Raw genomic sequence first — 20,635 nt, 5'->3', positions numbered from 1 at the left:
AAATTGGGAAGATGTTGGTCAAAGGGTACAACTGGAAGTAAAAAACAAGATAAAGACATATGTGTACCAGCTAGAGAAGGATGCTGAGAGTGAGGGAGACTGCGTATATGTGAAGTACAGAGTATAAGGAAATTTGTATACTTTCTGCTTATTTTGCTGTGAAGTGAAAACTTGTCTGAAAAAGAGAAAAAAACTATCTTCCTTGTGGCAGTGGATTCAACAAATTCAATTTTATTTTTGTTTATGATTATAATTTTGGGGGCTTTTCTACTCTATTATATATATATATATATATATATATATACACACATACATACACACATACACGCACCATATTTCAATGCCAAAAATTCCTGATCTTAGTGGAATAAAACAGCAGTAAAAACAGGCAGACAACAACCAGGGTGACATTATTTTAAAAAGTGCATTTCTGGATGTACTACTTGAACTGACATTGAGAAGCAAAGAAATAGCTTAGTGCTAAGCTGGTGTGATTTCTGCATCTGTTTCGTCATCTCCCTGGATTCTGGCAACCCTACTGGTAAAATGAGGGTATTGGACTAGATGGGCTTTAACGTCCTTCCAACTCAAAGGACCCTTGAACACAGAGCAAACATTTCATATTAGTTTTCCCTGGCAGTGATGGTGAATCTGCACTTAGGCTCCAAGCTGTCTCACTCCACCCTCTTGTGACCCTCTTGAGAGGATGGTGGGAAAGTTCATGGTGAGGAAGGAGGCCTTAGCCAGCATTTTTAAAAAGGATCAAGGCCTCAGGCTCTATTTGCATCTTGCTCTACTTACCTGAACAAACAGTCTTGTTTTTAGACTTGGCGTGAGCCAGCCCAAAGCCAAACACGGCTTTGGTGTTTCTGGATAGATCACAGTCCTGTTTGCGTCACGGTGACTCAAAAGGACTGAGCAATTGCTGACCACAATTCAAGAGAATGCAACGATTTGGACACAGAAGACAAAAGTCTATAATAAGGATTTTAAACCCAAAGTCAGTAATCCTGGAGGGACTTCATACAACTCCCACAAGCATTTTAAATAACATGCTGAAAGCCTCTCATCATTTTAAATTAATAGAGCCATAGCTGTTACTCCTAATCATTAGTTCAACCAAAAATAATTTACCTGACAATGCTGTTATTATATAGGAAAAGCTTACAAAATGAATCCTAAATTCCCACGATTGAGAGCCGTTGAGAAAATACCAGCAATGGAGTGAAAAGTAAACTTGGGAGGGCAGTTGATTGAATGTTCTGGAAACTCTCACCACAGTCACCGTCCAGACCGTATGGCCCTCTGCCCCATCCTCCCACCAACATCCTTTGTCCATCTTGCTTGAGTGAGCCTCCAGGTTTCATCATGGAATTCTACAAAGTTGCTTGAGGCACCAGAAATAGCTCTGTGTGTCAGGCAGGAAAATTCCTTCCCTTCTTTCCTTCTCTACCTCCCTCCCTTCCTTCACCCCTTCTTCTTTATCACCCCCAAACATAGGATCTTACGAAAGTATCGTGGGCAACAAACAAGAGACAAAATAGCAATCAACCCACTAAAATGTCTGTTCACCTCTTGTTTGACCTTTGATGGCAGCAGAAACATCACAGATACCAAGAGGATTGTAGCATTAGGCCCCTGGGAAACAGAAAACCAGCCCTGGTAGTCTCTTCAAGGAAAACATCAAATAACCATTTCCAGTTGTTTCAAGCATTACAAATGAGGTGCGATCGTGAAAACCCTTTATTTATCCATAAATGTGGAGCATTCTTCTTATTTATTGAACCGGGAGAGACTGACTGTTAAGGGGCTCCTGCTTCAGTCTGAAACCATGTTATATTTTGTAAGCCAGGTAGGTAGGGCACTTGGGTGGGTATAAATGGGGATAAAAATAAGAAACCTGGGATCCTGCTCTGGCACCTCGATCACTGGCAAACCTTCACAACTTGGTGCCTCCGTTTCTCCTTTTATTTTTAAAAGGAGCAAGGTCAGGATGGGGGAAGAAAAAACACAGCTGCAAGATCCTTGGTCTACTTCTTTTCATTCCCCATAGTCAAATCTCTCCAAGCGACAACCATTTTACACATAAATTACTGTCAATGACTTGTCCCTTGTTCACCTTCAAGTGAATAAAAAATAAAAAAAAAAAGGCTATTTCAGATGCTATTCACCTTCGCATCTGATTCAGCCACCTAATTTGGGTTTTTCACGTTCTCTGCCAGGATTTCTACCTTCCCTAGGCTGAATGTTTTTTTAAAAGCCCTTTGGTGGCAGTCTTGGGTGGTGACATACCCTGCTCTCAGAAATGAGTTGTCTGCGCCTGGGCGCATCCTTCCGCCCCCTACTCTGTCATTCTGCTTGGTTATTTTCATCTACTACTTAGTCGCCTGCTTCCCAAACTCTTTTATAGACTCGAATCTCTTATCAGCTTCACCAGTGTTCACCCTTGGAGTTTTCATGGTAGTCTTGCTACGCGTCTTAGAGAGACACTCCCTGAGCTTGCTTATTTGACTAGAATGCAGATGCCGGTGTTAGCATTTCCTCTGTGACGCTTCCTAACAGCTCCCAGCAAAACTTATCCTAGCTTTCATCTCCTCCAACACTGAGGCTCGAAGCGGAACCAGCCACTTTCTGCAAAGACCAAAGGCTGGGGCAAAGGGGTTTATCCACCGGCTTTGTGTTAAAGACCAAGTCTCAGTGAAAAATGGAAATCTTTGAAATTCTATATTTTTCTTATTTGATTAATGATAACAGTCACACCTAACCTATTGATATCACTATTATTACCAATAATACTATTGATAACTAATCTTAGTGCAGACGATGCCTGAGCCAGATTTATGCCCGTTAGCTTTCATTTTCACTTTCATGCATTGGAGAAGGAAATGGCAACCCACTCCAGTGTTCTTGCCTGGAGAATCCCAGGGATGGGGGAGCCTGGTGGGCTGCCGTCTATGGGGTCTCACAGAGTTGGACACGACTGAAGCGACTTAGCTGCAGCAGCAGGTATCATCAACATAACATAAGTACTGGGTTTTTTTTTGGTTTTTTGTTTTTTTTTCTATTCCATTTGACAGATCAGAAAATGGCACAACAAGGTCAGGTGATCGGCTCAGGCTCACACAGAAATGTGAGCTCTGCTTGGGTGCCTCCTGGCTTCTGCATCTGTGTTATACCACGTGGAAAGAAACACGGGTTGTGCCTAGTGGAGTGGGGAATGCCTCCCAGAATGATTGGGAAGGACAAAAGGAGTGAAGGAGTCCATGCATCACTAAACCGTGTGGGGCTGGCTTCAATCTCAGTCCGCAGTCCTCGTCTGCGTGACGTGGATGCAGGTTTCATGACACCGAACACTCCTTGCTCGCTCTGCCTGTGTCTGCCCCCAGTCGGCCTGAGGCGGTGAAAGAGCGAATGAAACCCTGTTACATCCCAGGCAGGCCTGTCGAGCAGGTGTCCATCAAGCACTTCGCAGGCATTAGCACTGGCCCACAAGGTGCAGAATGTGGACCTGGGTAGAATTCAGAGCTTCTGTAGGAGAACCTCCCATCTAAAGAGCTGAATGCACCCTGGTTCTGCAATCCACAGCAGAACTGCCATGGGGTGGGCCAGTGCCGCTGCAAACTAAGTGAAAATAGGGACCCAGAAAAACAAAACATCAGCGCTAAGGTTGGCTTTTGCCCTACAAAACATCTTCCAGACCCAGAGGACCTGAAGCTTTGGTTTTAAGAGATTTGCAGGGAGTGGCAAGGGGCAGAATATTAAAGTGTAAGGCTTCTCTAAGGCCGTCAGCCTATATCATAAAAAGCTATTATTTCAAGGGGTTAAATCCTTAGTAGGAGAGAGAAATAGAAATATCCTTCACCGCAAGCCACAAAGACTTTCAATAAAATAGAATATAAGATATGTAAGGAAACGAAGCACCATGTGCAAAAGCCAGCTGAAATACCAGATGAGACAAGCAAACACTTCAGATATCTGAAGTATCAGATGCGAAGTGTAGAATTAGTATGTTCAAAGATAAAAAGGTAGGGTTTAAAAAAGTGAATAAAGAGTAAGAAACTACTGAACATTGGACTAAGCATATAAAAAGAACTAAATATTACAAATGAAACATACAATCATTAAAGTTGAAACTCAGTGGATGTTTTTAATGGGAGATTATTTACAACAGAAAGGAGAGATAATAACCTGAGAGGTGGCACAAAAAAAATTATGCTGAATGTAGAAAGACACAAAGACAGGTTAGGAGACATGGAGGACAGGGAGAACATCTGACTTGTCTAATCGGTTATAGAATAAGAGCAGAGAAAGAGGGAAGGAGGTTGAGACAATGTTGAAGAGATAAAGGCTTAGAGTTTTCTAGATAATGAAAGAGATCTTAGGAGATTTAGAAAGTCAAGCAAATCCTAAGTGGGGGGAAAATCTATATCTAGACATAATACAATAAAATTACAGAACAACAAAGAAGATCTTAAAAGCAGCTCGGAAAAAAAAAAAAAAAAAAGCAGCTCGAGAGACAATGCTGCTGCTGCTAAGTCACTTCAGTCGTGTCCGACTCTGTGCGACCCCACAGATGGCAGCCTACCAGGCTCCCCTGTCCCTGGGATTCTCCAGGCAAGAACACTGGAGTGGGTTGCCATTTCCTTCTCCAATGCATGAAAGTGAAAACTGAAAGTGAAGGCACTCAGTCATGTCTGACTCTTCACGACCCCATGGACTGCAACCTACAAGGCTCCTTCATCCATGGGAGTTTCCAGGCAAGAGTACTGGAGTAGGGTGCCATTGCCTTCTCCAGACTACTTACAGGAGAAGGACTGAGACTAGCTTCTCAACAGCAGTGATGGAAACCAGGAAACAGTGAAATACAAGCAACAGTGTACTCAGAGAAACGGAGGCTCCCATCAAGGATGACGTATGGAACATAAATGTCTCTCAGGAATGAGGGCAGACAAAGATGTTTTCAAATGAAACCCTCAGTAAAGTAAATCCTAAAGTATGTATTCCTGACCTAGGAAAGTGATTCCTGATGGACAGTTTGATGCAAGAAGGAGTGATAACCAAAGAAAGCTGTAGGGAGTGGTTCTATACAAAATTCCATCATCTAAAACCTTGTAAGATTAGAAACATTACAAGATAGAACTAAATAATCCAATAATAACAGCATATAATTTGAGAGGAAATGATCAAAACTGAGATGTTTTGAGGTCCTTGTGTTGTTCCAGAGAAGGGTAAAGATATTCAATGATTAATTAAATTCAGATTTTGTTACATCTAGACACATGCTAAAATTTTAAGAGCAACTATTAAAAGACTAAAATAAATAAAGTATTTAGATTTTAAACATCAGAAGAAAAAAGTGGAATGAGAAAAATATTCTCAATCAATCTATAAGAAAGAAGCACAAATAAGACTGGAGTGGAAGAGACAAATAGAAACCACAAAATGAGATGGAAAAAATAAACTCAACTATCTTAGATTTTCTAGTACATTTAAATGAACTAAATGTACCAATTAAAGTACAAATATTGTGGGTCTTGATTTAAATATAAATCCAGCCATGTGATGTTTACAAGAAGTATAACTAAAACACAAAGTTTCAGAAAGGTTGACAGTGAAGATGTGAAATGAGATATGTCAGTCAAATATTAGCAAAAGTCTGGTGTAACTATATTGAAGAAATAGATATTAAGGCAAACAACTACAACTAATACTACTAGAGACAAGGGATTCCTATATAATGATGACAAGGTCAAGGTACATAGAAGATAAAACTGTAACTATAAGCATAGACTCAAAATATAAGATAAAAATAGAACAACATGGAGAAACAGATCAATCCTCCTGCACAGTGAAGTAGCTCTCCTCGCAAGTGGTGGAACAAAACTACCCCCCCCTCAAAAAAAATCAGTCAAAATATATAAGATTTGAAGGCTATTCTGACAAGGGTCATCTTATCCCATCTTTTCCCTGCTACTCCTCCAGGAGGCAGGGAGCTATGACACTTTCCTGTGGTAGGCTAAGTTTAGGAAAGGACACGATGAGAGGGAATGAGGGAACACTGGGAATTGGTGGTCACATCTGGCTCACCACTGGGTGTCGCTGAATTTTATTAAGTGGTGATGAATCACCTTAAAATACTAGGAATAAAACTACCATATGACCCAGCAGTCCCACTCCTAGGCATATACTCTGAGGAAACCAAAACTGAAAAAGACACATGTACCCAAGTGTTCACTGCAGCGCTATTTACAATAGTTAGAACATGGAAGCAACCTAGATGTCCATTGGCAGATGAATGAGTAAAGAAGTTGTGGTACATATATACAATGGAATATTACTCAGCCCTAAAAAGGAACGCATTTGAGTCCGTTCTAATGAAGTGGATGAATCTACAGCCTATTATACAGAGTGAAATAAGTCAGAAAGAGAAAAGCAAATATCATACATTAACACATACCTCCTGGAGAAGGCAATGGCACCCTACTCCAGTACTATTGCCTGGAAAATCCCATGGACAGAGGAGCCTGGTAGGCTACAGTCCATGGGGTTGCCAAGAGTCGGACACAACTGAGTGACTTCACTTTCTTTCTAACACATACCTATGGAATCTAGAAAGATGGTACTGATGAACATACTTGCAGGGCAGTAATGGAGATGCAGACAGAGAGGACAGACTTATGGACACAGGTGGTGGGAAGGAGAGGGTGGGACGGATGGAGAGAGTAGCATGGAAACATATACACTACCATATGTAAAATAGATACCCAACGGGAATTTGCTGTATGACTCAGGGAACCCAAACCAGGGCTCTGTAACAATCCAGAGGGGTGGGAAGGGGTGGGAGGTAGGAGGGAAGTTCAAGAGGGAGGGGACATATGTATACCTATGGCTGATTCATGTTGATGTATGGCAGAAGCCAACACAATATTGTAAAGCAATTATCCTTCAATTAAAAATAAATAAATATTTAAAAAACTAGTCATGAATCATAGAAGTTTATATAAAAGTATCATGCTTCAGCTACAATTTGATAAATTAACTATAGCAAATCTCTGGGTTTTTCACTTACACAAGGAGTATATTGTAATTAACAAAACAAACACACACATACATTCTGTCCTTGTCATATCAGAGTTATGCAAATTAATGTCTTCAAAGCATATCACAAAAAAGTGGGGGAGGGATAAATTAGGAGATTGGGATTGATGTATACACGTTGTTGTTTTTCAGGCCCTAAGTCGTGTCTGACTCCTTTGCAACCCCATGGACTATAGCCTGCCAGGCTCTTCTGTCCATGGAACTTTCCAGGCAAGAATACTGGAGTGGGTTGGCACTTCCTCTTCCAGAGGATCTTCCTGGATCAGTGGTCGAACCCGCATCTCCTACATTTGCAGGTGGACTCTTCACCCCTGAGCCACCTGGGAATACGCATTACAATATATAAAATAGATAACTAATAAGGAACTACAGTATAGTACAGGGAACTAGACTCAATGCTCTGTAGTGACCGACATGGGAAAAGAATCTAAAAGAGTAGTTATATACATGTATGTATAACTGATTCACTTTGCTATACAGTAGAAACTAACACAACATTCTAAATAAACTATATTCCAAAAAAAAGTAAATTAAAAAATCTTCCTAAGGACTCATTTAATTTCTAACTCTCCAAAGTCAGAGAGAAAGAGTTCTTTAAATGAAACTACTGTAAAGATATCGTACTTTATTTATTTTTCAAGAGAGGATAAAGGTTGACAAGACAAGATGGAGTTTCTTTCACTTGAGCCCTCACTATTAAAATCCTAATGAAATATTTCTTGTTCCTTGAAGACTGCTGTATAAAGAAGATTTGATTTTTCTGAGTAACTGGAGACATTTTCACGAGGACGTGTCTCACACTAAAGATAGCCCCTGGGTTTTTGGATTTTATGTGAGGAGATCAATTAAGGCAGCTCACTACCTTTCTGTTTTCTTCCCAGAGCTGGTCTAGCTGCTTTGTATTTATCCCTTTTCTCTAGCACTCAAGGAGGTGCAAAGACCAAGCAAAGGAAAAGCTCAGCTTTTTCAAGTGCCCAGATGAGTGGTCTTCATTGCAATGAATTCAGCCTGCTTTGGGGAGTTATCTTAGGTTCAAATCCCTTAGAATAAAACTTACAAAGTCATTGTTTTCCTGCTTCATTACCCATAAATAATTTATGAATTTATATTGTAATTTTTCTTCCAGCTAAATCAGAGCTTTACGATTTTGCAAATAATTCCACTCGGAAGCTAACGACACACACATTCCTGAGATTTTCATTTCAAGTTTACCATCGCTGTCAGCCTGAGCAATTTGCCTGATTATCCTGCGAAAAGTGTTCTCCTTCATGACTGCTGTTCAGAAATAAACAGCTATTGTTAAAGGAGACAAGGGCAGGTTCTGGAACTCGAATTCTTGGTGATCTTAAATGATGATGTATGAAAGGGAGAAAAAGGGAGAACAATTTGATTTGCTCCAACTAGGTTGACCCAGAAAGGAGAAGAGCAGAAAAATTGCTTCGCCTAAGCAAACATGACATCAAGTCAGACAAGAGCAGCACTCACAGTATCCAGTATCCAAGGCTCATTTAAAAAATATACAGTCTGGATCTGAAAGACGTTTAAATGCCGGCAATAAAAAAATCTTTGCTCATTCTGTTTTCCTATTGCATCTTTTCTCCTACTCATCGGCAACAGCTTCTTCATCCTCCTTTGAGACACTGACTTGGTTGGATACTGGGGTGGGACTCCCATTCAACTCAGTCTGGTTGAATGATGGTTGAATTTGAAGTTCAGGTAGGAGAAACAGCCATCCAATGCTAAAAATCAATCAGACTTAGAAAGGGAAGCTAGCTTTCCAGGGCAAGGTAGACACTCCCTTTGTAACAAGGACTTAGAATTCTCCTCCATTTCTAAAACTTATGCACTCCTGACCAGTACATAGTCTGATGTAGGTTAAAGCTGAGTCTGTCTGCCATCCCCCAAAGTGCTGTGAGCTCTTTGATTATGTTCTAGTCACTTATACTTGGCTCGTATTACAGTACAATAAACAGCTGTTGAATGAGTGAAGAGTTTTTCTCTTTTTTTCATGTAAGATCTGTCTCAGAGTTGAAAAGAGTAATGAATCGATTCTTATCAATTTAAAAATCTTGCCTTGGGATTTCCCTGGAGGTCCAGTGGTTAAGACTCCATGCTCTCAATGCAGAGTGTACCGGTTTGATCCCTGGTGGTGGAACTAAGATCCCATATACCTTGTGGTGTCGCCAAAAAAATAAAATAAATTTAAAAAAAATGATAGAAGCAGAAGAGATACTAGATCCTTTAACAGTTTTAAATCATGATCCTTGGAGAACCTGGGTTCTATGCAGCTGCCTCAAGGAGACTTAGAAAGGCTGGAAGGTGTTGAAAAGAGTGGTCAACCGGGCCATTTTAGCTCTAGTTTAAATTCAAAACAAAAACTTCATTTAAAAACAATCTTGCCTGGGTCATCTGTGTTTGAGGTTGACAATGTTTCTGTTTACAAATGTGTCCATTTTCAGTCTGTGTGCGACACAGAGGGACAAATGTTCCCGCCTTCTGGATAGCAGGCTTGGTCACGTGACCAGATGGAAACACTGTGCTGTGGCCCTTCCATGCACAGCCCCCTTTCCATACTCTCTCTTTCTCTGCCTCTGCAAAAGGCGATGTGCTCAGTTGCTCAGGCACGTCCAACTCTTTGCGACCCCATGAACTGTAGCCCACCAGGTTCCTCTGTTCACCGGGATTTTCCAGGCAAGGATACTGAAGTGGGCTGCCATTTCTTACTCTAGGAGGGTAACAGGCGAAGCTCCAGATAATGGTTGCTTTGTCACCCTGCGTCCTGGAGTGAGAGTGCCGACCATGTGTGGCTGACCTGCAGTCAAGTCAACTGTGGGCGTTTGGTACCAACAAGAAATAAACGTGTTTTTGTGAGTTATTCTGGGGGTTGTTTGTCGTTGCTTCAGGACCTGGCTTGGCCCATCCAGATCAATACAGTATTGGAAAAGCTTCTAAAGATATTACACAAACCCAACTTCCAAAAAATTATTTGCTAGCCAGCAATATAAGTGGTGCTGCTACAGCTGCTGGTTCATTCATTTATTGTCAGCCTGTCTTTTTTTTTTCCTAATAGCTTGGTCAGTCTTTTAGATGCAAGAAAATACCCATGAAGTCAGAGACTTTGACGATAATGACCATGAATGAACTTCAGTAATAAAATTATTGTGTATTGCAGATATGTTTCTACCTTTAGCATTTACGAAGAGAAGTTAATTTTCACTCAAACAGGTTTCTTTTCATCTGGTTTTCTCTACAATGTTTATGCCTGAGGTTTACTGCTGGCAGTAAAGAGTGTCCAAGTATGTTATGGGAATAGCCAAATTCCCAGTGCTTTAAAATGTATTCCATAGGCCCCAGAGTCAGTTAAAAGCTGATTGATTATACAGCAAATACATCAAAACTGGTATTTATGGAAAAAATCCCATTTCTTCAGCTCTATCTCTCATAAGCCTGAACATCACATCTGGGAGTCATGGTACAAATATCTCAGAAAGCTATGAGAAAAATGACTGTAGCCTTTCCATAAGCTGCTCAATAATTTAATGAAAGAGCTATGTCCACTGATCTCGCTCATGAACACATATTTTACATGGTATGGTTTGGGCAGTTTAGCATGACTTCTCTGTTCAGGTTTTCATCATCAAGTCACTGAAAACACCTATGACATAGATGCTGCTGCTGCTGCTAAGTCACTTCAGTCGTGTCCGACTCTGTGCGACCCCATAGACGGCAGCCCACCAGGCTCCCCCGTCCCTGGGATTCTCCAGGCAAGAACACTGGAGTGGGTTGCCATTTCCTTCTCCAATGCATGAAAGTGAAAAGTGAAAGTGAAGTCACTGAGTCGTGTCCGACACTCAGCGACCCCATGGACTGCAGCCTACCTGGGTCCTTAATCCATGGGATTTTCCAGGCAAGAGTACTGGAGTGGGTTGCCATTGCCTTCTCCTATTACACAAATGAATAAAGCACAAGTAATGGAAATGAGTGTGCAGATATGAACTTTTTCATCCCATCAGTTCAGAACTGACATTTTTGTTTAATTTGTTTAAAATACAGGGCGAAGACTTCTGGCTTCAGAAAGGAAGACAAGCTATCAGATATGGCCTAGATCAAACATGTTACATTTGTTTAATATTTTCAATGTGCATATATGGTCAATGATGATTCATTTGTTCACACTCTTGTTGTTTAGTTGCCAAGCTGTGTCCAACCCTTTGCAACCCCATGGACTATAGCCTGCCAGGTTCCCCTGTCCATGGAATTTTCCAGGCAAGAATGCTGGAGTGGGTTGCCATTTCCTTCTCCATGGGATCTTCCTGACCCAGGAATCAAATCCATGTCTCCTCCTTGGCAGCTGGATTCTTTACCACTGAGCCACCTGGGAAGCCCTATTTGTTAACATGACTTCCACATATTCTTTATTGGTGTAGTCTATCTCAGATTACAAAATCAAATTCCTACTTCCTCTAGGCTAAGGTTTTATGACGCTCTGAATTAGATACATTTCCCTGGAGGAAACCTGGTGTGTCTAACTGGTTTGATAAACAATGTTATTTTGTAAATAGTCACTCCTGCCTTTTTGATGATGCTAGCACTAACAACATGTGATGATGGAGACTGTATATGCTAGTTAGTTTTACTAAGTGCTACCCCACAGAGGAGAACTCAGTAAATACATGATTGATTGATTGATATCCATAGAATGCATCATTTTGGGTTTAGCTGAAGTCAGGCATTCTGAAAGAAAACTTCATGTCTGAAGGGAAAAATAAGCATATCAACATACCATAAAATAGACATAAAATCTGTATAGCCATATTTGGGGTCTGAAAGTGTAACATTTCATTTTTATGACATAGAGGTCAGCAAAGCTCTTGCTTAAATGTTTCTGAGGACAAAGGAAGGTTTAAAAACAGAGCTGAAAGTGGTTTTGTTGGTAAAATTACCCTCCAAATGATTTCAGACCAGTTGTACCTAAAGCAAGCTGTACAAAAGTTTTCCCCCTTTAAAACGTGTGGCCTGTCTTCATTGCTGGAATCCTCATGAACCTCTGTATGTGTCTTGAAGCAGTGGAGCAGAATGGGCTTTGATATCTCTCAGGGACTAACGTAGCCAGCGGAGTGGACGTTTCTCCCCACGGCATACAGCCTGATGCAATTAAACACAGCCTTGCCTGAGCTGAAAGAAAGGTCTCTGATTCTCCTATTTTCTCTGTTCTTCCACATTCCTGAAAGAAGAGGTTCCCAAGGACGTAAAAACAGTCCACTGTCCATTGGGTGTGGGCTGAAAATTCCACAGAAGGGGCAGGCATTCCATCCAGGTTTCCAACAGTGCATATCATTGAATCAGATGTGTGCTTCCTCCAAGCCCATGGAAGATGCTGAATATCCCTGAGATAAGCCATCATTTTACGTGTGCATCTGATGACATTCTCCACTTGGGCTTCATCAACCACAAGCCTCTAAATGGAACAAAGACTGTATTGGGAGGCCTCCCCGACCATGACATGCTGCTAGTGTTGCCCAGAGAAGGGCAGAAATGAAGACCGAATAAGTTGGGTGGCTTGGCTTTAATGTTTTGTATTTTCTCCCTGCTTTGAAAGCTCGCTGTATTTTGCTGCTATGACTGCCAAGGGTTCATTGAAAAGGAAACTAGGGTGTCTCAGTGGGGGGTTTGCAGCCAACAGATCCAGCAAGTTCAGGCAGGACTGAGCAGTTCACAGTCTGAACGGAGTTGAGCAGTAGCTGTTTGTTTGCTGGGGTGAATGGGGCATAATTTATTCAGCTGCAGCAAAGACTGAAAGCCAATCTGGCCTTGACCCATTTATCTTTAGAAAACTAATTAAAGTGCAGAATCTGGTTTACTGTTGTTACTGAGGTTTTAGCTTCTCCTGTTTGGGCCAAGCAAAGACTGAGGGGGTGTGTGTGTGTCTCCGCATGTGTCTGTGTCTCGTTGCCGAGGTGGAAGATGGAAAATATCAGTTTCACCTAAAGACAGCGGCTGAGGCTCTAGATAATAAAGCAGTTTCTTAAACACAGCCTGACATCCTTTTGAAATGCAAAAGAGTGGATTAGCCGGATGCAGAATCCTTTGAGGTGACAATGAAATGCCATGGCAATTTAAAATGAACAACAGACAGTTTCCCTCATCCTTACAACCAAGACTTCCTAAATCACACCAAAATGGTCCCAAAGAGGCATGGAAGAACATTTTTATGACCAGCATTTTATTCCGAAACTGGGATTAACCATCAGGCAGGAAACAGCAGCCAGAATGTGAATTGCTTTGTGCATTTTGCTTCCAAACCATAAGAAAAGTGTTTGGGTTCCCAGGACTTGGTGATATTTGCTAAGTACTTAAATTTATCCCTATTAATATTAACACCCGTGGCAGTCTCATACATTTCAGGAACTGCATTGTGTTTTTGGAAGAAACATATCCAATAATAGACATCTGATTTTGGGGAGCCTAGCTAAAGAGGATTATAGGAGACAAGCAGAGAAGTCCAGCACAGCTGGGGAGTGGGTGGAGATGATATTATGATTTACCTTCTTTCCAATATGTTTAAGGACATTATTCTTCTTGGGGGAAACCATGAGGGTCATGAGAACCATCAGATAAGGAGGTTGGACTAGGTCAACTGCCAGACAATCTGGAGATACCAAGAGAATGCTGCTGAGGCTTGGTTGGCACGCTCTGTCAACTGGAGCCAGCTGAGTTTTATCAAGTGGACCAAAGTGATAGAACCCTGACTTATTCCACCACTGATGCTTCTTCTCCCACTTTCCATTTAGCACCAGGAGACCTTACGCTATCTGTCTTTCCTGTTCCTTCCTCAAAATCTTCCCTTCCAGAGTACTCCTGGAAGGAGTACCTTCCTTCAGATTTACCTTTAAACTTTCAGATTTACCTCTAACCTTTTTTCCCTTATCCAAACTGCCCTGGGCTCCAAGACCTGGAATGATGAATAGGGATACTACTCAGAGGACATTTTCTTTTAAGCACATGAATTTGAAAGGAGGAAATGTAGACATAGTGTTGCCACTGCCTGAATTGAGGGTCAGGCAGGTGTGTAGCATCATCACACAGGTGTATTGCATGAATAAATGAGTTCATCAGGGGAGAGGCATCTTCTCGTACAGGTCCATAATGCTAATGAGGGCTCAGGTCTTTCTGAAATGGTAGGACCAGCATGGAGTGGTATTATGAAAACCACTGGATCATATAACTGTTTGATTATTATGATTAATACGGAAAGTCAGGTAGGATAACCTGTGCCTGTCCGCATCTCCAATACAAATTGCTCTGTCACAATAAATACCCATTGGTCTCTCCCTAAATGCACTAAAACACATCAGTAAATTTGAGTAGGAGAAAAAAATAAACAAGCTGTATCACAAATATTCCTTACCCCTCTAAATTCTCTATGTTCCCAGCTAATGGAAAAATTAGCTCCTTATGCATGAGAGTTGATATTGGTTTGTTGTTATTATTAGGGAGGTAATTATTTGCTCAGCACAAGAAGAAAAAAGCCAATATATTCTATCAGGGAAGAGAGAGTTTTTCAGGCAGGCTACACATACTCTGAATGTAGGGACAGAATTTAAATCAGCCACCAAATGAGCTAGTCTTCCACAAAGCTGAGACTGAAAACCTTGCCATTGAGAAAGAATACCAAAAATGTCGTTAAACCATAAATACCAAGCTGAGAGGACATTCCTAAACCCACTGGTCACATACAGTGTTCAATGTTCGCTCTCTGGACAATTTGGAAAGAGGAAGTGGAGGTGGGATTTATCAGAAGCTCCCTGGAACGACCGTACAGAGACAAATGGGGATGAGAAGAAGAATAAGAAGACCAAAGCTTACACTATGTTGCATTGTCCTCCACACAATCCTCTGGGAAGCAAGAGGAAAACAAATTCAAAGGAAAAAGAAAGAGAGATTATTCTATACATAATAGTACAGCACAGGTATAACGTTTAGCTTTGCAGACTGGCATTCCACCCACCACCGCTCCCAATTCCCTCAGAATGACAAGCAGAATATTTGAGAACCTGCACACATGGCATGATGTTGAATACTTACTGGAGACCCATTGGTCTAACTCATTGCCAACTTGATTGAATTAACTTCCAAGTCCAGTTTTTTTTTTTTTTAATCTACTTTAATAAAACGTATTCCTCTAAGACACACACTTTACTGTATTATTGCTTTTGCTCTAACAAATCAGCTGGAGTAAAATAACTGACATTTTCTGCCCAAGCGTGTCCAGGAGTTGTATAGCATGTTGTGCAATAATATTCTGAGCTGTACAACTAACCATCCTTAACAGAGGATGACCTGAAACACCACGCTATGGGCAGATCTTAAAATTAAGCTGATTTATTTTTACACTCTGTACTTTCAGTGACGGTTGAGTGAAATTTTCTTTAAAGAAATAATTATTTTATGTTAAATAATTAAGAGAATTCACAGGATGTAAATTTAAGAAAAAAGAGAAAGAGAATCAGTCTCTTCCTGATTTCAAATAAACACCCCTGGTCTGTTTAATTGAAAATCTGTAACAGTGGGCTGGGACAGAAGGACTACTAGAGTGAGTGTGGGTGATAGGGAAGAGACACATGATAACGGGACCAGTTTGTTGATCAGATTAGTTGATGGTATTTTTATCTTCAACAAACCATAGCAGGAAGGACTGTAGTATTTTCTGATGAGTCAGCTTTCCATCAGCAGTGGAATTTATATAAGGATATTCATTCATTATGGGATGATAAAAATTACTTTACAATAGCATGTCTGAAAGCTATACCTAAACAATTTTTTTTTTTTTTGCCAGTATAAATTTGGAGGAACATATGGAGGGTTTTCTAATGATATAAAAGAATTGACTGCTTTATAAAGGTAAGAAGAGACTAAATGATGCTACTGATCTATTTTAAAGAGAGAGTTTTGTTTTCAATTATTTTATATAAGATTTAGCAGCAGTTTACCCAGTTGGGGATTAGGAGATTTACTTCTAAAAACAATCCCCATAACTACCACTTCACATAAAAAATAGCTTTATAATAGCTGGTATATGAACATTTACCAATGGAAACCCAAAGTTAATGCCCCAGGTACTAATTTTAAATTGTAGTAAGAAGCGATTCTCCAACAGTTTTACAGTTAAGTCATTTTCACTTTGGCAAAAGGGGCGGGGTGATTGGGATGGTCTTTGAGATGTTGTCCTTTTGAAGCATGTGCTGGGCTGAAACACTGAGAGAAATTAAAGGAAGTCTTTTCCAATTACCCTTCTTTTTGGGGACACATGCTTCTTATAAATATCCAGGAAACATCGTTGCAGGAGAAAATTAAAACAGGAGTAGGTAACATGAGATTTGTTCATAAACATTCCAAATAGGCAGTAATATATGTCAGACCCAGCAGGACCCTTCACCTACACATGCATCTTGAAGATGATTTTATCTGACTGATTCCCAGCACTGTCTGGCCAAGGGAACTGCTTCAACCTTTCCGCTATTCAGAGCTCTGTTGAACCCACAAAAGAAAGCAAGCTTTGGAGGAAACAGTGGCTGCAAAAGGAGATTCTGATGTTAGCTTTGGAGCTAGCTTGTGTTTCCCAAGAATAACCTTGTCTAGCTCCTGTTGACATGGAAGCAGTCCCTTGGCCTTAGGGGTGGAAAAGTAGCTCCAGGTTGGTTTATGACTGGCTGTGAATTACAAATTGCTGATTCGTACAATCTGGGAAGGAATCAGAATTTAATTGAATAAGAAATTAATAAAACTGTCATTCTCCCTTATAGAGCCTGGAGCTACACCTCTGATGAAGTAAGTACTACATGCCGCTGGAGAGTATTTTAGAATAAAATTGGCTTATTGATTTGAATTCATATACACTGACTCTGGTCCTTATGTACTTTGAGTTTAAAAGTGAAAGTGTCAGTCGCTCAGTCGTGTCCGACTCTTTGCGACCTCATGAACTGCTCTGTCCATGGAATTCTTCAGGCCAGAATACTGGAGTGGGTAGCCGTTCCCTTCTCCAGGGGAGTATCTCTTGAGTTTAGTCTCTGTTTTTTCCTCATGATATGATTAACCATTACTAACTCTTTTAAAAAATGATTAAATATACTTTAGGGGTGCATAAAATAGAAGATCCTAAATCAGTTTGCTATTTTCCAGGACTTCTCAAGACTCTTATATTTGGGGCATTTTGGGGATTACCAGTGAAGTTCCTTTTTAAAAGAAAAGGTTCAAATTCCAATTTTCATATCTACTAGATTTTAGACATTGTATGAAATTCTCAAAGTGTTGATGTTTTATTCAAGCTGTACGGAATTGTATAAATACTGTTGCCTTGGGAAAAGTATTTTTCTCGCTCTACTTACTCTGTTTGAATGTGTGTGTGTGTGTGTGTGTGTGTGTGTGTGTGTGTGTATCTTTCCTGTGAGGAGAGAAGACTGTGCTTCTGTTTCAAAGGCAAAAAAATTAATTAGTAGTCATAGATGTCATTATATTGTTCAAAATCAATGCAGTTTTAACTAAGTGGATAATGCACTCCATTTGTTTTCCAATTTTATTTTCCTGTGGTAAGAACATTTAACCTGAGATCTAGCCTCTTAACCAATACAGTACTGTTATCTCTAGCACGATGGTTGTACCGCTGATCTCCAAAACTTAGTAATCTTGCATTGTGCCTAGTTCTGAAGGTAGAGTTTATAAAAATTCTGAAAAGCCTGAATTGTTTCAATAATTATTCAGAGCCAACTGAAATAGGAAAGAAAAAAAAGAAGGAAAGAGAGACAGGGGGAAGTCAAGCCCATACTCATAAACTGTGCTTTGGTTAAAAGGATCTTGGCATATAAATGAATTTATAAAATGAGAATGCAAACAATGGAATCTAATGAAACCATCGTTTTGTTGAAAAGAAAAAAATGTGACTAATTTTAAACTTTTCCTCAAATTGTGAATGGACAATGGATATAACTAAGGTTAAGTACAAAGGTGAAGCAATTACCCAGATTATCCCTTTTGCAAAACCTACACTGAAGAGGGAGTTTTACTTGCTAATAAACAGTAATAAATTTATGACATAATTTAGTGGTTAATGACTCCACTTACCCCTTCACATTGGCGCTTCCTGGATAGGCCTTTGTGTTGTAAGTACTTTTGATGTTTATAGAGAGAAATGTTGAGATTACTTATTATGAGGTCAAATGCTACCAATTTAATCTTACAGCTTCTACACTGTAGATGGATATTAACCAAAATGATAATTTATAACAGTGACTAATAAAAGTATTTTCATAACCAGAAACCCTTGAGATCTGAGTTTATATGACATAATCAGATGTGGTTCAAGTGTTTATGACCTTAAGGCTTTTATCTGTTAATTTTACATCAAGATAATTGGCAAAGCAACATTAACAGCACTAACAATTACAGGTATATAAATTGTTTATAGTGCTATAAATTGTATTGAAAACAGTCGGGCAGTATTTCTTGGAAATTATGAGCTTTTCATTTTTGTAGCAAAATTTGATATCTGAAACACATTAAAAATCATGTTTACTATATTTATGGTTGTAATCTCCAAGTAAATTGCTTCAGTGATAGATATTTGGTCCCCTGACACACATTTAAATGGATCAAAGAGTGACTATTTCTAAGGATTTCAACTTTTAAAAGACACACAAAAAAGAAAAAAAAGTAGTAATATTGATTTGGAGCCTTTTGGCAAGGTATTTTCAAGCAGAAAACTTTACATAAAAGGAACATTCATAATAAAGTTACACTGTATCATAATTGAATAAATAACTAAAGTAGATGAATAAGAAATGTGCTATTGTAATTATATCTCTGGAAGACATTGTAACTTAGTCTTCAAATTAATATTTCAGAAGAAATATGGAGTTGAAAATTTGGTCACTGGATGAGTGGATTAATAGTGATAAGACTTCTTAAATAACCTAATTCTTGACCTAAAAGGAAGATCTCATTACTTTTCAATATTCTAATTAAGATCAGGAGCAGATATAAGGCTGAGATGACTTTTACAACCAACTTTTTCAGAATCCCATCAAGTCTTCTGAAGAATAACCTTGGTAACAGAAAGTGGCCGTGATGACCATCAATCCGGGGGACTCACCAGCCGGTCCAAGCTCGTGCCCGCAGCAGTGGTTGGTCTTTCCTCAGGATTGTAAGGCCTGAATCGTGTATTAAAATTTTCAGGAGCTGAGCGAGCAGATCTGAGAGCTGGAGCAGGTTTGGGTTGGCCACATCCCTGAAACACCTGGAAGAACCATTGAAAGATTAGGAAGTTACACAAGGAGTTTCTTCCTAGAGCATTCAGTGCACTGGCTTCCACATTTTGTATGGAACTCTTATCTCCAAAAACACTCTGACTCTGAAACCTAAACAAATACAAACACCAGTAAAACAGAATTACCCCATTAGAGTGACTGACTTATAACCTGACTCTCATTTTCAACATATATAGTCAATCCTCATCACTTATGGATTCTGTTTTTGTGAATTTGCTGACAGTTGACCCTCTCCTGGTTTTGATCCCTGGGTTAGGAATATCCCTTGAAGAAGGGAATGGCAACCTATTCCAGTATTCTTGCCTAGGAAATCCCATGGATAGAGGAGCCTGGCAGGCTACAGTCTACGGGGTTGTAAACAGTTGACTGAGTTGTAAACAGTTGACTAATTAAGATCAGGAGCAGATATAAGGCTGAGATGACTTTTACAACCAACTTTTTCAGAATCCCATCAAGTCTTCTGAAGAATAACCTTGGTAACAGAAAGTCACTTTCACTTTAAACTGATCCTCTCCATATCTATGGGCTTCCCTGTGGCTCAGTTGGGAAAAAAATCTGCCTGCAATGTGGGAGACCTCGGTTTGATCCCTGGGTTGGGAAAAATCCCCTGGAGAAGGGAAAGGCTACTCACTCCAGTAATCTGGCCTGGAGAATTCCATGGACTGTTTAGTCCATGGGGTTGCAAAGAGTCAGACAATTTTCACTTCACTTCTCCACATCCATGGGTTTCCAATCTGCAAATTCAACCAACCTCAGATTGAATTAGATTTTGAGATCTACAGGGGCTCCTGGAACTAATCTCCTGAAGATAGTGAGGGAAGACTTTACTCATTAAAATTAATTTGTAACCCCCCCAAATAAAAATTCAAACATGTCTGCGGACATCGGCAGAGAGGCCAAGTTCATCTTTCCAGCTGAAGCAGTCTAACAAGGCAAAGCTCTGCCTTCTTGTTTCAGCTCTTAAACTGTAAATGTAAACTCTTAAATCATCTCGTTGGTGATATATTTAATGCCACATTTTTGTGTGTGCTTTATTAATATTTGGTGATTTCCTTTTTTAAAACAGCCCCCAACTATAGCATTGAAGTTCTGTCTAGTTCCTAAGGCTATGATATGCCCTATGGAGAAAACTGTGTTTTAGATAAACTTCATTCAGGTATGAGTTATGGTACACTTGACTATGAATTCAATGTTAATGAATCAATAATATGTATCAA

The 20,635-nt window shown here is 39.9% G+C and overlaps 1 protein-coding gene across 2 annotated transcripts in view; it reads right to left on the bottom strand.

The window, feature by feature from the left end:
- Positions 1-20,635, bottom strand: part of GPC6 (glypican 6) — a 1,231,564-nt gene that overhangs the window by 78,537 nt on the left and 1,132,392 nt on the right. For both annotated transcript variants that reach the window (NM_001081730.2, XM_059892082.1), the window contains exon 6: positions 19,244-19,387. In NM_001081730.2, coding sequence (NP_001075199.2) covers positions 19,244-19,387 — 144 coding nt within the window. The remainder of the gene's footprint in view (positions 1-19,243; positions 19,388-20,635) is intronic.

Source organism: Bos taurus, chromosome 12 (genome assembly GCF_002263795.3).
Source record: "Bos taurus isolate L1 Dominette 01449 registration number 42190680 breed Hereford chromosome 12, ARS-UCD2.0, whole genome shotgun sequence".
NCBI classification, from domain to species: Eukaryota; Metazoa; Chordata; class Mammalia; order Artiodactyla; family Bovidae; genus Bos; species Bos taurus.
This window is presented reverse-complemented; position numbering and strand designations above follow the sequence as displayed.